This window comes from Sorex fumeus, unplaced genomic scaffold, assembly GCF_029834395.1.
Source record: "Sorex fumeus unplaced genomic scaffold, SorFum_2.1 ptg000009l, whole genome shotgun sequence".
In the NCBI taxonomy this organism is placed as follows: Eukaryota; Metazoa; Chordata; class Mammalia; order Eulipotyphla; family Soricidae; genus Sorex; species Sorex fumeus.
The window spans coordinates 7,128,041-7,149,280 of record NW_026606066.1 but is presented as its reverse complement, the minus strand read 5'-3'; the positions used below and the strand labels follow the sequence as shown (position 1 = coordinate 7,149,280).

At 43.7% G+C, this 21,240-nt stretch overlaps 1 protein-coding gene across 2 annotated transcripts in view; it reads right to left on the bottom strand.

The window, feature by feature from the left end:
* The window catches only part of MYO7B (myosin VIIB), a 65,631-nt gene extending 57,026 nt beyond the window's left edge, over window positions 1–8,605 (bottom strand). For both annotated transcript variants that reach the window (XM_056110353.1, XM_056110354.1), the window contains exons 1-4: window positions 8,588–8,605; window positions 2,042–2,146; window positions 833–985; window positions 32–216 (exon numbers count right to left, since the gene is read on the bottom strand). In XM_056110353.1, the coding sequence (XP_055966328.1) occupies window positions 32–216; window positions 833–985; window positions 2,042–2,146; window positions 8,588–8,605 (461 nt within the window). The remainder of the gene's footprint in view (window positions 1–31; window positions 217–832; window positions 986–2,041; window positions 2,147–8,587) is intronic.
* Between the last annotated feature and the right edge of the window lie 12,635 nt (window positions 8,606–21,240).

The window sequence follows — 21,240 nt, the reverse complement described above, 5'->3', positions numbered from 1 at the left end:
TCCCCAGCAGGGCTGAGAGCCTGAACCCCACCTGATAACACAGCACTGGTCCTTCTTGTTCTTCTTCATGTTGAAATAGCAGTTATCAGCGATGGCAAAGATGTGTGGAGGCAGCTCACCCATGTGACGGTTGTAGTAGAGCTGTACCTGCTCCAGGGTATAGAGGGGCAATGACTGGAACGGGTTCACAGCCATCAGGATGGAGCCTGTGTATGTCTGGGGAAGGGAAGAGATGGTTAGTGCTTCAGAGGTGACTCCGGGGGTGGTTACCTGAATAGGCCATCTCTGGTGGGGGAGGACAGTCTGATTCGAAGCTAGAGAGAGACAAAACACTCAAGTCCTTCCTCTAGATAGAAGGGATTGTTCCTCGTGAACCTGACCTGGGTGTTGGGGTGGTGGTGCATTCACAAAACAATACACAAAGCAGTCATTGGTGAATGTCTAGTGTCCCGGGAAACAAACAGGCAGGATGATTGAAATGAGTCATTACCTGCCGCCTATGGCAGCATCATCTGTGGGGCTGCACAATTGTGTTTGCCCTCATCAATCCCAGGTCAAGACCACCTGAAGTTCTGGAGCCCATGGGGTGGGTTCGATTTCCTTGCACTTTAGTTCCTTACAACTGGGAGCAGAGGGAAGTTAAGTGCTCTGTCCCTCTCATACAAGGAAGGTATAAGGACTAGGAACTGGGTTGCAGGTTCCTGGCAATTGCCTGCAAGCACCCCCATCCCCAACGCCCCACCCATGGTTTTCCTTTGCCAACAGGCAGTCAGCACCCATAGACTCACTCTCTGGCAGTGGGGAGGGGAATCCCCTGGACCCTGGGACTCACGTAGATCTTGTGCTCCTTATAGCGAATGAGGAGGTTGTGGACCAGGCCTGCCTCATGCAGGTCCCCCAGGCGGATCATGTCATCCACACCCTGGGCAGAGTTAGGGTGCATAGGGCTGAGGGTGCCAAGATCCTCTGATTGGATCCAGTGTTCCTAGAACAAACAACATGAATAAGTGTGAGGGATGACATCTTGATGGACCAAGCCCTGGGTCTTTCCTCCAAGTTCTTAGCATATCAGTGGACCTGAGGGCCAGTCTATCCAGGATCTGTGGTTAAGACCAAGGGAATGATGTCAAGATACGGGCAATCTGTGGCTAGTATACAGGAACATGGGTGAGTATGCAGCAGTGATAAATTTCACACCAGCTGAGAGAGGCTTGTGGCCAAAAGTCAAAGATGGCAGTGATTGTGATCAGTTTATAGCTGGGAGGGTATCACTGATTGTGAGCCATTAAAATGTGCAAATAAAAGTAATTTTTCGAACTACATAAAAATCAGTTGTGAGTGAGAGATAGTTTTGTTAATATGTTACTGTTTTGCGTAATTTGAATCTCATAAATCAGTCTAGAATCTCGGTCTAGAATCTTCCCTTGGCAATCCAGTCTCTGCCTACAGCATCTAGTCCAGTGAAGGGGGCACTTGATGAGGCATTCAGTAGACCGCTGGTCCCCTCTGTCTGCAGGCCTCTCCCCGTGCATCCTTGGCCACCTTGAGCATTCTATGGCTGAGTTGCCCCCCAGGGGAACATCTCAGATTCCCACCTTTCTCCTACCTGTGCCACTTAGCTCAGCATAATATGAGCTATACCCCTTCCTCTTCACAGTCTGGGGCTTCCCTATCTCTGCAACTTCCTCATGCACTTTTACCTCTGCTTCCTTGTTCCTCTAGCTCCACCCCACTTGACTTCAAAGGCCAGTTTCCTGCCCTTCCCTCTTTACCCCATCCCTTTGCCCCTCAATGCTTCTTCCCTCATTAGCCAACAGCAGTCTTTTACCAGCTAACTGGCTCCCTTTTACTATGGAAACATTCCCTGAGATAGGTCCATAACACTCTCAATGACAGGGCCTAACTTTGCCTGTAACATAGGTGCTGCACCCTGGGCTCTAAAAGCCCTGGTGTTGGGGAGGAGTTATGAAAAAGAGATGGTCTCGGGGCCCTGGAGGACTAGCGTAGGACTCTGTTTCCTGGAAGAGCCAGTCACACTGACCTTGCCCTCATCATCTTCAATCAGTGTCTTGCCAGGCTTCGTATCTTTGATGATGCCTCCAATGGCCACCTTGCTAGAGGAGAGGTTAAGCCACACATGGTCACCCTGGAGAGTAGAGAGAAAACAGTGCTTAGAGCTCTGCACCAGCTTCCCCTTCTTGCTCAGAACTTCTCATTTCTGCTTCTTTCTACTGAAATTCCCAAAGCAGAATTCAGACCAAGAAATAATAGATATAAAAAATAGACAAAAAATATTAATAGACTATTCAAATTTTAAAAAAACTGGTTGAAAAGGAGATAGAAAGGGTGTTTTTAAATAGAATTTATGGTACAATCTGTACAGAAAATAGTATGGATATTCCTTTTACAAAATGATTCAAAGTTTCTACTCTATAAGCACTTATCTAAAGGAAATGAAAACACTAATTCTAAACCATATTTGTACCCCTTTGTTCATATCACCTTTATTCACAACAACCAAAATATGTAATCGACCTAAATGTCTAACCACAGATGAGTAAACAAAGATGCTTTGGTGTAAATACCCAATGAAACACTAGTTTGCAGGTAAAAAAAAAAAAGACAAATTGTATCTTCCTAAACAAAGTAGATGGAACTTGAGGTGATTAAGCTATGTGCAATAAATAAGGAAGTGAAAACAATTTCTAGGTAACTTCATTCATGGTGTAATATAAGTAACAAATGCAAATGAACTGGCAAAACAACAAAACAAATCACTTAACTCAGTGAAAACCATGGTGATTAGTGGAAAAAAAGAGAGACTGGCTGGAGGAGTAGAAAGAAGGAACGTTTTTTGGAGGTGAGAGAGTTCTGAACTAGGGAGACACCAGTGTAGAACGCATAGGCCATCAACTCTGGGAGATAGGTTTTCCTGAGGATAAAACTGCTTGAATTCTAAGTGTATCAGAACATTTTGAGAAGAGATTGACACATCTGGGAGAAACTGGGGCTTTAAGTTGTCAGTGAAGGCGGAGAAGGCAAGCGAAAGACAGTTATAAAGTTTAGCAAAAGAAACCAAAATTTAGAACACACAGCATGACTCAATTGAGAGTAGCACTTACTTAAATAAGTTTGGAGATCTTGTGTGTGTGTGTGTGTGTGTGTGTGTGTGTGTGTGTGTGTGTGTGTATCTTACCAAAACCAGGATTTAACAATGGTAAGAGGCCGGCAAGCTACCGAGAGTATTCGATATGCCAGACACAGTAACAACAAAGTCTCCAATGGAGACGTTACTGGGCCCGCTCGAGCAAATCGACGATCAACGGGAGGGCCTTTACCTTTACCTTAAGAGGACAGAGCAAAAAACAAAATGTGTTTCTGTGCCAGCGATGGGAGTCAAGGACAAAGTGCTAAGGCCTTTCTCACTTAATGAAAAATCAATTAATAGTTGATGCCCAAAACAAGAAAACTCAAGTAGCCCTATAAGGCCCTCCTTAGAAACGTAGAGGGAAATAGAAAAAAAACCAACTAGAAGGATTGACAGGGGTCACGTATGAGGGAGCGAAAATAGGGAACGATTCTTAGACTATATGCCTATTACAACTTCATAAAAATAAAAGCTGAGGGGTTAGAAAGATAGCAGATTGGAGAGACAGTATAGGAGGAAGGAGCTTGCCTTGCACACAGACTATCCTGTTTCAATCTCTGGCACCTACGGTCTTCTGAGCCATACCAGGAGTGATCCCCAAGCTCAGTCTGGTCCACCCTTACATACCCCAAGTGATAAAATAAAATAAAAGTTGAGCTATAAATAACAGCAATAAGCAATTGTTACAATATGCAGAAGACCTGCATCAGTCACACAGTGTGTTCAGTGAGAAAACTAACTTATCAGAAATGTCAGAGACCCAGGAAAAACTTTCTTACAAGAGTGAAATTCCAGTGCAAATATTTTGCAGCATTCAGTGAAACAGCTGGCAGGTCACCAAAGAGAAATTAAAAGTCAAAGACAGATGATGGGCATCTCACAGCAAAAGTGATATTAGTCAGCAATGACAGAGAAAGAGGTCATTTCCAATCCACCAATCCAGACCAACCGATGAGGCAGTATTAGCCAATATGGTCTAGAAGGAGAAATAAAAGTCAATAAATGACTTTATTCACTCCATTTGGCCAAAACTCGACTAGGAAATAATGAGAGGACATGCAGCAGAAAATGAAACTTTTTATTAACGCTTTAGTCAGATGATTGTGCAAACACAGCCGAATCAGGGCAAGAGAAAATGAGAAGCAAAAATAGAAGTTATCCACTGCAAAGAAAGTAAAGGTCCAATGAGACTCAGGAGGTAGAGACAGAGTTACAGAAGCAGAGAGATCTAAGGAGAGAGATCTAACTTTTCATGCTTTTTATAAGAAACACCTGACAACAGAGCTCCTTTATTTATCTTTTCTTTTAAAAATATTATTATAGCTTAACATTGTTACAAATGTATTAATATTACATTAATATTAATGTAATAATACATTGATGTGCTTTTGTTTTGTTTTGTTTTGTTTTGTTTTTTTATTTTTATTAGTGAAACACCATGGTGAGGTACAGTTGTAGACTTACAAATTTTTGTGCTTAGGTTTCAATTTACATTGATGTTCGTATATTATATTTCTTCCTTCCCTTTACCCACCACTACTGTCCCCCTACCACTGCCCCCAACTAGGTAATCTCAGTTGTCATCCAAGGCCAAGGGTTTAACATCAGAAAGAGTTCTTACTGGAGAAGAAGGTGGAAGTGCTCAAGCCTGCAGAAACAGTACAATAAAACCCACCAGAAGGTGGACAGAAGCTCATCCCATCTATCTATAGGGAGAGATGGCCTGGCTACCATTTCCCCAAAAAAATAACCCAATGATGAACCCAACCCCCCATTTAATAAAGCATTGGTGTATTAAGGTTTGGAATGATTGATTTACTAGCAAGATAAACAATGTTTAAAGCTTCATGAATTAGAGACTATACCAATCTGATAGAGATATGTTCAAAATATGCTCAACCAGTCTTGCTTGTTGGAGGGCCCCAGATCCTCTGCACACCATTTGCAAATATTCAGAAGAAAACTGGGTTTTGCAAAAATGACTGTAGACGCTTTACCCAGGGTATTGAGATGCTTAGAGTGTGTGTGACAGTGTCAAACTCTGAGCTTCTTCATGACCCCATCATAAGGTGGGGAGTGAGAGAGCTGGTGGTAACCCCAACAAGAAAAAGTTCTGTTTGTATATTCATTCTTGAGTTGTGAGCTTGGTGAAATCCCCAAAAGGTTAACTCATGGGAAATCTAATGGTTGAAACAAAATACTTCCAATGCAAGATCTGTTCACCTTCTTTAAAAGTTTTCCATTTTTGTTCGACCACGTATCCCGCCCCGATTCTTCGTCATGTGATTCTTTGGAAATATTGAGAGGCAGGGCAAGTGGTAGCATCAAAAAGATGTGCGTAATGCTCAGTTTGTAAATCGTTAGTGTGGTCTAGGCTGGTGTCATCCAATAGAAACATAATGCAAACCATACCAGTGACTTAAAATGTTCTACAAGCAGGGGAATAGCATGGGATAAGGAGGGATTAAACGAACTATAAAGGACCAGGGACAGTAGTTGGGGGTCTGTGGCACTTTGGTAGTGGTGATGGTGCAGTAACTTTGTAAGCCAAAAACATAATCATTAACACTATTGTAAATTATATCACCTCAATAATAATAGAGGAAAACTAATAAAGAAAATATTCTACTGGGCACATGTATGAGGCAAAGAAAAATGGGTGACATTAGTTTTATAAATGCTGTTCTTGAGTACAATATACTTAAAGTATTGCTATTTTAGGTAATCAATATAAAATTATTGGCATGTCTTGAATTCCTTCCTGGTACCAAGTTTTTGGATCCTGTGTGCACTTTAAACTTAGAGAACATCTCTGCAGAGCAGACACATTTCCCCTCTTGGTACCACCTCAGGTTCATCACCACCACTACCAGCAGCAGCAACAGCTATGTGGACAGAACAAATTTCGCACTTTCGACCTAACCATGCTTTTCCTTTGAAACATACTCTCCCTGCCTCCAGAATATCCAGCTGCCCAATGCTTTTATCAAACTTTAAGCTTCTATGAGGCCACCAATGTACTGTGCAACAATAGTACCATTATTCCTGTTTTACCACAAGAATGCAAGTGGCAGTGTTGGGGGTTTGTATCAAGGAGAGTCTGTTTCCAAGAGGTGGTCATAGAGAGCAGGAGTTTCAAAGGAGGCTGAAGAAGGTTGGGAAGTTGCTATCAGCTGACCCAGGCACCAGATGACTGGTTCCTCTGTAACCTTTGCACTTGAGAATTTATAGTTGTTTCTCCTTACCACATGGCCAAAAAGGGCAGTGCCTCTGACATCCCACAATTATATGACAGATGGCAGAAAGGCAGTCTGAAGGTTGGAGATCCTGGCCAAGGTGGCACAGCCAGCAAGCAGCAAAGTTTCCCTGGGCAGAGAGCCAATCTTTGAGAAAGGAGTGCTCCACTGCTGCTGGAAAAATGCCCATCTCACACCTAGCCTGGCACCAACCCCTGAAGCGTGAAAATCAAACTTCTCCAACTCAATTCCTATTTTAACTATACCAGAAGTTATGTAGCTGGAAAGCAGGGTCCAGCACCCATTGTTTTTCCAAAAATATATGATGTAGAACATTTCATATATTTAGATTTTCTTAATAATAGATATTGAATAAAAGTAAAGTCTAGGGGCTGGAGCGATAGCACAGTGGGTAGGGCATTTGCCTTGCACACGGCCGACACAGGTTTGATTTCCAGTATCCTATATGGTCCCCCGAGGATTGCCAGGAGTAACTCCTGAGTGCATGAGTCACAAGTCACCCCTGTGCATTTGGGTGTGACCCAAAAAGAAAAAAATTAAAGCCTATTAGAAACTAAATTGTTTTCCACCAAATTCAGATGTTGAAAACCTAATTCCAACCAACGATATCTGGAGACTGGGTTTTTCAGATGCTAAAGCTGATTAAAATAGATAAAAGGATAGGGCCCTGATCTATAGGATCATTAACCTTATAAGGACAGTAAAACTTGAGCACTGTGTGTATGTGTATACACTTGTGTGTGCATACCACGAGAATGTCCACACATGCAATTACAATAAGAAAAGCATATTAGGACACAGAGAGAAGGTGGTGCAAGCCAGGAAGAAAGGACTCATAGATAAAGACTCTATTGGTACCTAGACCTCCAGACAGTGAAGAAATAAATTTCTATTGAACTAAGGACACCATTCATGTTGCATGCTATGGCAGTCTGAGCAGAAAACCCCTCTGAAGTCACACAGAACTGAGTTCTGATTTCTTCTCTGCGTTCTATGAGCTTTATGGTTTCAGGCAAGTCCATTTCCTGTCTGTTAAAGGTCCAACTTCCAAGGCTGGAGTGATAGTACAGCAGATAGGGCATTTGCCTTGCACACAGATGACCCAGGTTCTATCCCTGCCATCCCATATGGTCCCCTGGCACTGCCAGGAGTAATTCCTAAGTGCAGAGCAAGAAATAGTCCCTGAGCATTGCCAGGTGTCACCCAAAACAAAAACAAATAAACAAAGAGAGAGAGAATAGTAAAACTTTTTCAGAGCAGCAGAGGGTGGACAAAGGTGATTTGTCAATAATGACCTCAGCATAGTTCTGCCTTTATTCAGCACATCTGCTGAAGGATTCATTGATGAATAAGACATCACCGTCCCGTCACGAAACATGTAATCTCAACTCAACTCTACTTGAAGTTAATGGTCAACTTGAAGTTAATGGTTCTCTCTCTCTCTCTCTCTCTCTCTCTCTCTCTCTCTCTCTCTCTCTCTCTCTCTCTCTCTCTCTCTCTCTTTCCCCAATTTGAGGCTTTGCCATCGCTACAAGGAAAGTTATAGAGGAATTTTTTTGAACAAAACAATAAGTGGCTTTTCTGAGTTTGGTTTACAATTCTAAAGAACAGGGGAGCACACACACACAGTTTAAGGGCTCTCCTCAGGGCTTCTCCAACCCCTGAGTTTCTCTTGTTTTGCAAGCACCACTAGGCATGCTTGGAGGCTATTTCCCACTGACTGCCTCAGCTAGGGCAACTTCCCAGGGTTTTTTTTACAGTAAATGCAAAAATCCTCAGTTCTTTTCCCAGGTAGCACCATCTCTTAGCCACAGGGACACAACAGATTCTAAATAAATATTTTGGGGCTGAGGAAAGCTAGGTAGTTCAGGGCCCAGAATGATTTGGGTCCTTGAAGTTTGAGTCTTTCCAACAGCTGTGGTGAGTGAACGAATGAGAAGACAACTCTTTGTTAAGATATTTAAATAACAAATGATTTGCCCATGTAGACATCCTACCAAGACCCCAAGACCCAGGGGTGGCCAGCTTGTTCTCTTTAGATAATCTGTCCTGTTTCTCAAATTCTATCATTGCTGACATTTTCCTAATATTGTAGTCTGTCTCTTCTTTCCTTAGAAGCAATTTAATTCAGCCTTTGGTAATTCTCACGAACATTCCTGAGATGGAACCAAGTGTTTCTTACCAGCCTGAAGGCCGACATCCTGAGCCAGCAGCTGCTCCCAGCCTGTATATAAAGAGAAAGAAGAATTTCAGTTTCTCAGAATCCTGATTTGGAGCGCTGGGCAAAGGGATCATCAGTAAGTCCAGAGTGCTTGGTCTGGGCTTACCTCAAGATTCGTTTGTTTAAGTACTGATTGAACTCCACAAGAAGAAAACATCCAACCCCATCAAAAAAAATGGGGCGACGAAATGAACAGAAACTTTCTCAAAGAAGAAATCCAAATGGCAAAAAAGCACATGAGAAGATGCTCTACGTCATTAATCATCAGGGAGATGAAGATCAAAACAACAATCAGATATCATCTCACACCAGAGAGTCTGGCCCACACCCAAAAGAACAAAAGCAACCCCTGTTGATGCAGATGTGGCAAGAAAGGGACTCTCCTTCACTGCTGGTGGGAATGCCAACTGGTTCAGCCCTGTTGGAAGACATTATGTACGATTCTCAAAAAATTAGAAATTGAGCTCCCATTTGACCCAGCAATACCACTCCTGGAATATATCCCAGAGAGGCAAAAAAGTATAGTCAAAATGACATCTGTACTAGTTTGTTCATTGCAGCACTGTTTACAATAGCCAGAATTTGGGAAAAACCTGAGTGCTCAATAACAGATGACTAGTTAAAGAAACTTTGGTGCATCTACACAATGGAGTACTACGTAGATGTTAGAAAAGATAAAGTCATGAAGTTTATATACAAGTGGTACTACATGGAAAGTATCATGCTAAGCGAAATGAGTCAGAGAGGGACACAGACATAGAAAGATTGCATTCATCTGGGGAACATAAAGTAACAAAATAGGAGAGTACCACCCAAGAATAGCCGAGATAAGTACCAGGAGGTCTACTCCATGGCTTGGAGGCCAGCCGTACAAGCTAGAGGGAAAGGCAGCTCAGATAGAGAAGCACCAAATAAAGGGTATTGGGAGGATCCTCCCAGGATGGGAGATGCATGCTGAAAGTAGACTATAGACCAAACATGATTGCCACTCAATGCCTCTTTTGTAAACCACAGCACCCAAAAGGAGAGAGAGAGAGAACAAAGGGGAATGCCCTGCCACAGAGGCAGGGTGGGATGGAGGGGGGGTTGGGGGGGAGGGATACTGGGATCATTCTTGGTGAAGAATGGGAACTGGTGGAGGGATGGGTACTCAATCATTGTATAACTGAAACCCAAGCACAAAAATTTGTAAGCCTACAACTGTACCTCATGGTGTTTCACTAATAAAAATTAAAAATAAAAGACTGGTTTGTTTCTTTAATCAAGTTAAAACTATTGGATAAATGTACAAATGAGTCTCTGTCTCAATTCAAGTGTAAGAAGATATTTTCTGTTTCTCTCATCCTGACTCGTTTTCATTGAACCTTTACTTTGCACTCAGCCTGTGCTCAATGTAGGGAACAGAGGTAGTTCTGACCCCACTTAAAACACAATCCAAGTGGTCTAGAAGCTCAAAATTACTACCGTGCAATTTGGGGAGTTAGGCAAGCAGTCAGCATCACTCATATGTCTGATCACAATCTCATAGCACCCCAACCTCACAGTTGTGTTTTCATTCCATACATGAAACACAAAGAAAGGTCCCAAGTTCAACAGTAGCATAGGTGGCAACCCATCCCAGATGTATCTCCTTACCAGTCTATCTCCAGTACCTCATGGCCTCCCAACTACTTTGGGAGCAACCAAGAAGCCTGATTAGGTCAGCAGGAGCAGGGTGTTGTGGGGAGGAAAAGCAGGAACTGCCATGATCCAACTAAAAGACATTGGCACTTTGCCCTGCATTGTACTGAGCAGTGTGAAGTGATAGGGCTTTGTTGTCCACCGCCATGTCCCTCCATCTGATGCGGGGTGGGGGGGTGGGGGAGAAGTCATACATATTTGTTCAATAAACAGAGAATAAAGCCACCCTTGCAGGTGAAGTGTTATAATGATGGCTTTGACGGATGAATAAGAATTCACAGAGGAAGGAGATAAGGTCCTTCTCCGAGGATGCTGTAAGTTTAGCAAAGGCAGAGCGGAAAAAGTTCCAGTGCTGCCAGAGATCAGTTTGGGGTTGCATTTGAGCTGAGCAAAGGGAGTTTAGAGTGGAGTAGGGCACAGGTACAAATGAATATGATAGTTTTTAAGCTGTCCTGTTCTGAAGAAAGAATGTTATTTTCCCAAGTTTGATTTCATGCATGGGCCATTATATGCTTAATGACAATTTAACCTCACAGATACTGCTGAGTACCTACCGTGCAAATGGTTATAATCAGTGTAGGTACCTTTTCAACATCTGAGGTGACATTTTTCTCCCTAACCCCAGAGGTGAATAAGACCTCCTCTCCTGAAGGGAACAGCAAGTCAAGGGTGTTTGGAGGACTCACTCGAGATGCGAGATGCATGCTGAAAGTAGACTACAGACAGAACACAATGGCCACTCAATACCTCTATTGCAAACCACAACACCCTAAAGAAAAGAGAGAGCAAAAGGGAATGCCCTGTCACAGAGATGGGACAGGGTGGGGGATGGGAGGGTGAGAGGGCTACTGGTTTTATTGGTGGTGGAGAATGGGCACTGGTGAAGGAATGGGTACTTGATCATTATATAACTAAAAAAACCCAAGCACGAAAGTTTGTAAGTCTACAACTGTACCTCATGGTGTTTCACTAAAAAAAGGAGGAGGAGGAGGAGGAGGAGGAGGAGGAGGCAACAAAATAATTGAAACATTCCATAACATATGGAGATTTAAAAACACAAAAATAATAGATGAGGAACCAGAGAAATAGTACAGGGAGCAAGGCACTTGCCTTATATATGACCAACCCATGATCAAATCCCTGCATATGATCCCCCAAGCACCACTAGGAGTGACCCCTGAGCAGAGTCAGAAGTAAACACAGGGACAGCTAGGTGTGGCTCAAAAGCAAAAAAAAATAATAATAATTAATTAAAAATAACTAAATGAATAATAAATCAAAAAAAACTTCCAGAAAAAAATTAAATGTCTTCAAGTAAATGAAAATGAAAAAACAAAATTTCCAATGTTATGGAAAACAGGGCTTATAGAAATATGTATAATGTTTGATATATTATTAAGAAAAAATACCTAAAATCAGTAAACTAAATTTCTGCCTTTAAAAAAGAGAAAGAAGAGCAATATAATTCTTAAAATAATATAAAACAGAAATTAGGGTATAAACTACTTGAATAAAATCAGGAAATCAACAAAAAATAAACATTGATAAAACTAATGAATGTCAAGTCAGCTTGATCAAGATAAAAGGAAAAAAGACATAAATTTCTAATTATCAGAAATAAAATAGGGTTATCCCATGTACTAAAATTATACTAAGCAAATATTATGCTGATTCTATGACTAGGAATTTAGAAATTAAACAAAATGAATCAATTACCTGAGAGACAACAAACTACTGAAATTTACACAAGAAGAAATAAATAGATTTAACTTGTCTTTATCAGAGAAATTAAGTCAGTAAAAACTTTTCTTCTTTTTGTTCATGATAATTTGTTACATTCGATATTCCAACACCAATCCCACCACCATTACACCTTCCCTCCACTATTACTAATAACTTTTCAAGAAAGAAAGCACTAAACCCAGTTTATTTTGCAGATGTATTCCACCAAACATTTAAGGATAAGATACTACTTTTTCTTATATCTTCCAGGAAACAGAAGCAGAGAGAATAATTCCTACTCATTTTATGATATCAGTGTTGTCCTATTACCTAAACCAGATAAAGTTGTTAATCAATTAAAATACTTGAAGACTGACTTTCCTAACCTTTAATCCCCTTTATCCTTCACTTAGAAGAGGAAAATCCTCTCAGGCTTGCTTCTTCTGGACTTAAAAAAAATCATCAGACAACCCACCAAATGACACTTTAAAACTGAAAAATAATAATTATTTTTTTGGCCTTTTGGGTCACACGCAGTGATGCTCAGGGATTACTCCTGATTCTGCACTCAGAAATGACTCCTGGCAGTGCTCAGGGGACCAAATGGGATGACGGAGATTGAACCCAGGTTGGTTGAGTACAAGGCAAACACCCTCTCCACTGTGCTATTGCTCCAGCCCCAAAATAATAATTTTTTAAACCACCTTATGCCTTCCATACATAGGTAAGAGTATGCCATATTTTGGGGCACTTCAGGTCCTCTGGGTTCATCTTCTTCCTCCCATTTTTTAACATTACCTTGTGTCTCACTTCTTTCCTGGAATAATCTCCCTTGAATCTTCCCTTGAATCTCAAGCTCTTCCTAAATATTCCATATTCTCTCAGTGCAATCTTTATACATGAATATGTATATATGTGCATGCATGCACGCATGTATGTGCGCACACGCACACACACACATACACACACTCACACAAAGGCATGGGCATTGTTCCATGCAGTAGCTGCAGTTTTACACCTCAGTACTTACTCCTTCTTATGTATTATTGCTTTTGTCACCCCACACTCTGAGAAATTTCAAAGCTAGACTGTGCCTTAGGGTTCTCAGGACATGATTGCGGAATTAATAGACTGGTGGACAGACTGATGGACGGATGGGTGGTATTGCCCCCTCATCCCAGAGAGGTAGGTAAGGCATTGTCCCTGAGGTAATGCTTTAGGATACTTGCAAGTTCTTGCCCCTAGGAAGCAAACTACCTTCTTAGCTCAGGACCTCTTGTTAAACCTAAGGTAGGTCCGTGTGGTTGAGATCCTGGAGATCAGCTTACTTTACTGACTGCCAAAAACCTCTTTAAAGTTGCAGAGTCCAAAATCACACCTCTAACGTGTTTCTGGGGCATCCTTGAAGTGGAGTATGGGGGAGTGACAAAGAAAATGCTGAAAAGTAAATAAGGAAGGATGGTACTAAGCGGAAAATCAGTATTACTGAAACCAGAAGGGAGATGGAGGGACCAAGGGTCTGTGCACCAGATCACTGTGTCCATATCCTCTTGTGTAGACTATACAAACCTCACATATAAGAAGACTGCCATCTAAGGATCAAAACCACATTGAGACTCTCTATTCTCCTCCACCCAATACTCTGGGACCAAGGATGATCTATGTATTGATGGGGTGAATACATCATAAAAGGAAGTTACATCTTACACTCATTTTTGTTTTAAAATATAGGTTACATATGGAGCTACTTTTGCAGATAATTATACTAAACAGTTGACAGTGTTTTCTTCTGAAGAGAGGAATAGGAGGACGGAGAGAAGAAGGAGACATTGTGTTTGCATTTTTCACCTTTCCATAATGTTTGAATTTCCCACAGATTGCTTTTATTCTTTATTTCACCATCCACAGAATGTCACTGTTCACAAATGCCTAAAATCCCACCTCTTACCCCACAGAGATGGCCATCCGCAGAGATCAGCCACGAAGTTCAGTGAAAGAAAGAGTGGGAGCGTCCTCATCCAAACTAGCTATTGCTTGCCTTTTCTTATATGTGAGGTTTGCAGATAATTATACTAAACAGTTGACAGTGTTTTCTTCTGAAGAGAGGAATAGGAGGACGGAGAGAAGAAGGAGACATTGTGTTTGCATTTTTCACCTTTCTATAATGTTTGAATTTCCCACAGATTGCTTTTATTCTTTATTTCACCATCCACAGAATGTCACTGTTCACAAATGCCTAAAATCCCACCTCTTACCCCACAGAGATGGCCATCCGCAGAGATCAGCCACGAAGTTCAGTGAAAGAAAGAGTGGGAGCGTCCTCATCCAAACTAGCTATTGCTTGCCCTTTTCTGGCCTCAAGGATTTTAGACAGCCCTCACCAAGCTATTTACTGCCTTTTATTGAAATTCAGATTAACATCACTGCCACCATCACTCCCGTTGTTCATCAATTTGCTCGAGCAGGCCCAGTAATGTCTCCATTGTGACAACTGTTACTGTGTTTGGCATATCGAAAACATCACGGGGAGCTTGCCAGGCTTTGCTGTGTGGGCGAAATACTCTTGGTAGCTTGCATGGCTCTCCAAGAGGGGCAGAGGAATCGAACTCGGGTCGGCCATGTTGGCTGCGTGCAAGGCAAATGCCCTACCCGCTGTGCTATCGCTCCAGCCCCTGGATTAACATCTGTCCAGAAAATGTTTTTTGTTTGTTTGTTTGTCTGTTTGGTTTTTTGCTTTTGGCCCACACCCAGGATTGCTCAGAGTGCTCAGAGATCAATTCTGGCAGTGCTTGGGGATCATGTGGGAGGTCAGGGATCAAACCACACCAGCCACATGCAAGTACTATGCATGTACAGCACTTACCTGCTGTACTATCTCCTTGGCTACAGAAAACAGCTTTTATGGGTTTCACTTTAGCTGAGTGCTATCAGCATGACCAGAGAGAGCTTTAAAGATAAAGCCTTTGCAATGCCCTCCTGACTTACTGCATATCCCATTTCCTCGCTTGCTGTCCTCTTCATGACACCCCACCAAGGAAGACAGTCTTCACCTCAGTAATAGACCTTGGGAATCAGTGAGAATAGTACAGAGATTGAAGCGCCAGCCTTGCATGCAGCCCTAGAACTACGTATGGTTCTCCCAGGCCCCACCAGCCCAGAGCCAGGAGTAAACCCTGAACACCACTACGTGTGCCCCCACCCCAAGTAAGCTTATTTTTGGACATTGTTAATCATGTGGCTGATTTTATTCTAGTTTTCACTGTCTAATGGGTGGGTGAGAGCTTATTTAGTGGTTATCTCTGCAAAGACACTGAAGCTTAGTTTGCTACCCTTTCTCCAGCTGTATTGTATTATTCACCTTAATTCTCCCTTCATCCTGGTTTCTCCTTCACTTTCCATTCTATTGTGGTAGCTGTCTATATGCTGCCTCAAATCATTTAACACCTTCCTGCAGTTCCCAGTCACACTGGTCATCCTTTAAGTGCTTCCAAGTCACAAGTGCCCAGGGGTTATTTATTGTACTGGCAGGTACAACACAGATGGTTTCTTCCAGCCTGGAAAGAGCATCTCCTACTGCTACTAGAGCTGCTTGGTTCCTGCCAGGAGCCAAATGTGCATGCATGTGGATCAGGGAGACAATTCAAGGAATTAGTGTCTATGATAATAAGAGTTGGAAATGATCATTCTGGACAAGAACTGAGTGCTGACACCGCTCTCCACATACCTGGGCCGAGCCTCACCCATGAGTGAACCTTTCCCTGAACTGCTGTGAGACACTTTATAGGACACACCCTACCCATAGTCCAAGAGTACTGCACCACATCTGATGGGATTCAAAGTAGGAGGCAACCAACTTTAGAGGAAAATATTATATTATTTCTATTCTTCTTTGGGTAAGGAATTGGAGTTTGGGATGGAAACACCTGAAATATGGTGGTGGGATGGTGTAATGGTGGTGGGATTGGTGTTTGAATACTAAATGTAATCAAATATTGTGAACTACTTTATAAAATAAAAAATAAATAAAGAGCTGAGTGCTGAAAGTATATACAGGGATATACATAATAACCTTTCAGTGTCTGTATTGCAAACCATAATGTCCAAAAAGAAACAGAGAGAGGGAGAGAGAGAAAGGGAGGGGGAGAAAGGAGGGGTAGAGAGAGAGAGAGAGAGAGAGAGAGAGAGAGAGAGAGAGAAGAAAAGTGCCTGCCATAGAGACAGGTTGTTGGGGACAGGGAGAGAATGGAAACTGAAGAGTTGGTGGTGGGAAGTTTACTCTGGTGAAGAGAAGGGTGTTGGAATATTGTATGACTTAAACCCAATCATGAATAACTTTGTAACTGAGTATCTCATGGTGATTCAATTTTAAAAAGTAAAATATTTTTTTAGAAGGACTAGTGTGCCTGTTCAGCAGGCTGTGGACCTGGGTTCCATTCCTGGTATCTTTATTTCCCACACACTGCTGATAGTGATTTGCAAGCACAGTGCCAGGAATAGCTCTTAAGTCCACAAACAGCCCCAAAACAACACAATAGAACTTGAGATAGACTTAAAATCTGATTCAAAACGTCCATCTTTGTATGGCCTTCCCTTGACCTAGAATACCCCCTGCTCACCCCCATGCTCATCAAGCCTTTCTTCCCTCCACAGCCTGTCCCACTATTATCATTCCCCTTCCCAATTCTCTCTGATTTCTTTTTTTTACAGGGGTGGGGGATGGGGGGGTGGCAGTGTTTGCCCAGGCTCCATCCATACAGAGCGTGTCATCTGCCCCCAAACTGCCTTCCCAATTTCCCTGACACTTGACTGCTCTGGTGGGTGACTTTTCCTTTGAACTGCCTTCCCAGCAGCAAAGGACTGTGATCCAAGTTTCCTGATTACTTTAAAAAGCTTACAAGAGAATTCAAAATGACAATGAACTCAGAAACCGGACTTGAAACTTTATTTCTGCCACTCACTACTTCGTTCTTCAACATAGACTGACGAAGAACCTGGTCTCTGCCACACCCTAGGTGGGAACAGAAGCCCGTGCCCTCAGAAAACCTAGTGAAAGCACTACCTACTTTCATGTCCATGTCACTTTCATAAAGAGATACTCTAGAATTCCTTCTCTTCCTCCCCAAACTTGTCAACGGCTTGAATGAGAACGTGGAGGCAGTAAGACAGGCCAAGCACTGAGTTAGAGAAATGCACCCAAGTAATACAATCATTCCTGCCATGTCACTTACCACAGAGCACCTGCCCTGTGCTGAGCTAAGGACAAAGCAGGACCCCAGACAGACATATGTGCAGGGGTCCCTGGGACAAAGCACCCAAGGCCTAGACAGTAGGTGCCTGGTGGGTCCAGGAAGATGGGAGGGTTTCCTGTGGGCAGTTCTGCGGAAGGGAATGGTTCTTAGCCAAGATTCCACATGGAACCATGCTTCCAACTAAAATCCCAAATGGGGTTTAGGAGATTAATGAGTTAGAATCAAATTCAAGTCCAGAGTTAAAGTGGAGTCAGAAGGGAGGCCTGGCCAAGGAAGGAAACAAGCATGATTTGGGAGAAATGAGGGGTCTACAACCCTTACCCCTCAGTTGCCTCCCCATACCTATGATTAAAATATCCTTTGCTGTGAGAAGAGGGTGCATGCCCACCATACTGACAGCCCACAGGAATCTACACTGGGTAGATTCCCTCTTTCCCAACAGCCCAAGAGGAGGCTTTAAGGCCCAGTGGGTGGGGTCTGGGCCTCTTCCCTGAAGAAATGACTAATGCAGTTTTCCATAGTTGTTCAAGGCAGGTAGCTGGGCGGGCAGGTAAGCCTGGGCTTTGAGCACAGTCAGGGCCCTGGTGCTTCCCACAGGCACCTCATTCTTCAGGATCCTGTTTCCTGGTTCTTAAAATGTGAACAATAACACAAATGTGTGCCCTGGATGCAGCTCCTTATGGGAAACCAGCACCTCTGCCATTCTCCACCCGTCACAAAGTGAGCCTCCCATGCTGGATAACTATCTTGGAACAGATCCTCCATGCCCAGGGATTCCTTCTTACCCCAGAAGCAGATCAGTTCCTCCCAATTCCCCAGGCACCTGCCCGCAGTCTGATGAACTGAATCTTGTGCTGGAGTTTCTATTTTGCAGGCTCTGAAAGAGACCCTCCAGCTCTCTGCTTCACAGGCCTTCCCCTATTTCATTCCAGCTGCACCCTGCAACTCTTATCTAGGTCTGGGACTCCAAACCTCCTTGAAAGAATTGCCATCTCTCCCTCCAGCCCTCCTATTCCAATTCCCAAAGGAGTAACTGTACTCCTTCCTCCTTCCCTGTCACAGAAGATTGCACGCGCGCGCGCGCACACACACACACACACATACACACACACACACACACACACACACACACTTCCTGCAAGCAGAGAAGTCCCCCCCCACCCCACCCCACCCCCGGCTCCCTTACCTTGTTAATGCAGGGGCTGGCTGACTCCCTTCCCCTCCAGTCTGAAAGCAGGGAGAGGAGGTTCTGGGCAGCAGACAAGAGGAAAAAGAGGGAATGGCAGAGGCGGAAGGGCCCTAAGAGGAAATGGCTGAGAGCTCTGGGTCCACGTAATTTATTACAGGACTTTGTCCCTGAGCTGCAGACTCACCCATCCCACATAGCCCAGCAGCTCCAGAGAGTGAAGCCTGACTGCTATCTGATCTTTAACCCTGGGCTCTTCAATCTGAAGTCACGGGGTCTGCATGCAACACACCTGTTGCTGGCCACCTGGCATCTGTGGTGCTACTGGTCTCATGAAGGGAGCCGAGCATCTTCCCAGAAGTCACAGGGACCCTAAAGAAGTCCAAAATAGAAGCTTACTTTCAAACATCCACCCTGTGTCCCAAAGGCACACTGGGGCAGGAGACAGGGAGTGATGAGAAGGGGAGGAGGGGGGCAAGTGTAGGGACCTGCTGGTGAGGCCAGTCAGGTCATGCAGCAACAAGATTCTCTTTAGGGTCCCTAGGAAGCAAGCGGACTGGCTGTGGGGGGAACGTGAATGAAAGGCAAACGTATGTTCTTCTGAGGAAAAGAATAGTTGTGAGTGTGCTCTAAGAGAGCATCCAGACAGCAATGAGTGAAAATATGAGGGTAGCAGGAGTAGTTTTGAAAGAGGGTGGAAAATGTGTGCTCAGAAGTTATGGGTGGGTGCTGGGCACCTGGGTAAAGCCTACTCAGCTGCATCTGTGGGGAAAAAGAGGGCTCAGTGGTCCTTAGAGTTGACCCATGCAGATTCCTGGGAGGAATAATTCCCAATGGCAGGTCCTGTTGTGGGAATTATCTGATAGATAATGTTAAAGATAAGTTAGCAACCTTGACTTTGGACCTGTCTAGGAGGTGGGAATCAAGCACGAGCAGATTTTTTTTTAAATTTTTATTTGTGAGACACCATGAGGTACAGTTGTAGACTCACAAATTTTGTGCTTGGGTTTCAATTATACAATGATCAAATACCCATCCCTCCACCAGTGCCCATTTCCCACTATCAAGGATCCCAGTATTCCTCCCACACCCCATCTCCCCCCATCCCATCCTGCCTCTGTGGCAGGGCATTCCCTTTTGTTCTCTCTCTCTCCTTTTGAGTCCTGTGGTTTGCAAGAGAGGCATTGAGTGGCAATCATGTTTGGTCTATAGTCTACTTTCAGCATGCTTCTCCCATCCTGGGAGGATCCTCCCAACACCCTTTATTTGGTGCTCGCTTCTCTATCTGAGCTGTGGTACTACATGGAAAGTATCATGCTAAGTATCATGGAGGCCAGCCACACATGCAGATTTTTTTTTAAAGGCAAAATGAGTGATTGTAGAGGAGGAGACTGAAAGCTCCAGTGACAGGCAGGGACATTCCTGGGCCTCCTGCTGTGGCCCCAGGGAGTGGAATGTCCAGTTTCTTTGGCTAAATATGCCTTTTCTGGGGACAGCCCCAAGAAGTTTCTGTTTCTTAAAACCTATCCCCTGGAAGGAAAGAAAAAGAAAAGAATAATTAAAAAAAAAAAACTGACCACCAGGGGCAGGGCTGTATAGGGGATTAAAACACTTGCCTTGCACAATGCCTACCTAGGTACCACGTATAATCCCCAGCAGATCCAGGAGTGATCCCTGAGTATAGAACCAGGAGGAATAAGCCCTGAGCCTCACTGGATGTGATCCAAAAACCGAGAGAGAGAGAGAGAGAGAGAGAGAGAGAGAGAGAGAGAGAGAGAGAGACTGACAAAGGTAGAGAAGTCAATTGGGAGATGACTCCGTGAAGGGCCTTTTGAAAAGGAGCGCTGTGCATTGAGCCTTTCGGCCAGCTCCCACCCTCACTATGACATCTCTACCTCTACACACACAGAAGCATGCACATGCGCACACACACACACACACACACACGTGCATACATGTACAAGCACATGTTCCCCCACCACTGTATTCTCCAATTTCTACCCTACCCCCAATTAGACTTTTAACCCCTAAAATTTCATCCAAGGGGCTAGAGCAATAGTATAGTGTGTAGGACACTGGCCTTGCATGCAGCTGACCTGGGTTTAATCCCCGGTACTCCATTGGTACCTAGTGCCCCACCAGGAGTGATCCCTAAGTGCAGAGACAGGAATAAGCACAACTGGGTAAGACTCAGCCACTACTACTACCACCACCACCACCGCCACAGTCACGGTCCTCCCGTTGTTCATCGATTTGCTCAAGTGGGCCCAGTAACATCTCCATTGTGAGACTTGTTGTTACTGTGTTTGGCATATTGAATACATCACGGGGAGCTTGCCAGGCTTTGCCGTGCGGGCGAGATACCCTCGGTAGCTTACCGGGCTCTCCGAGAGGGGCGGAGGAATCGAACTCGTCTCACCCATGTTGGCTGCGTGCAAGGCAAATGCCCTACCCGCTGTGCTATCGCTCCAGCCCACCACCACCGCCAATAATAATAAATAAAATATCATCTAGTTTTCTAGGCCAATCCTTGCTTTAGGGAGCTTCACGTGGCATGTCTATTTAGGGATCTTCACATGGCATTTCTATTTAGAAACATGCCATTTCACTCCCACAGGAGTGACACTGCTTCTCCTGGTAACTCTCAAAAACGGCAAGTCCCTCACTCTGGAAATCCCAGCACCCAACTAAGACCTTTCCAACCCTCTTCCTCTGCCCTTACATGAAAAAACAGTGGGTAGGAACATCTGCATAAAATGAAACAATTTTTTGGATGA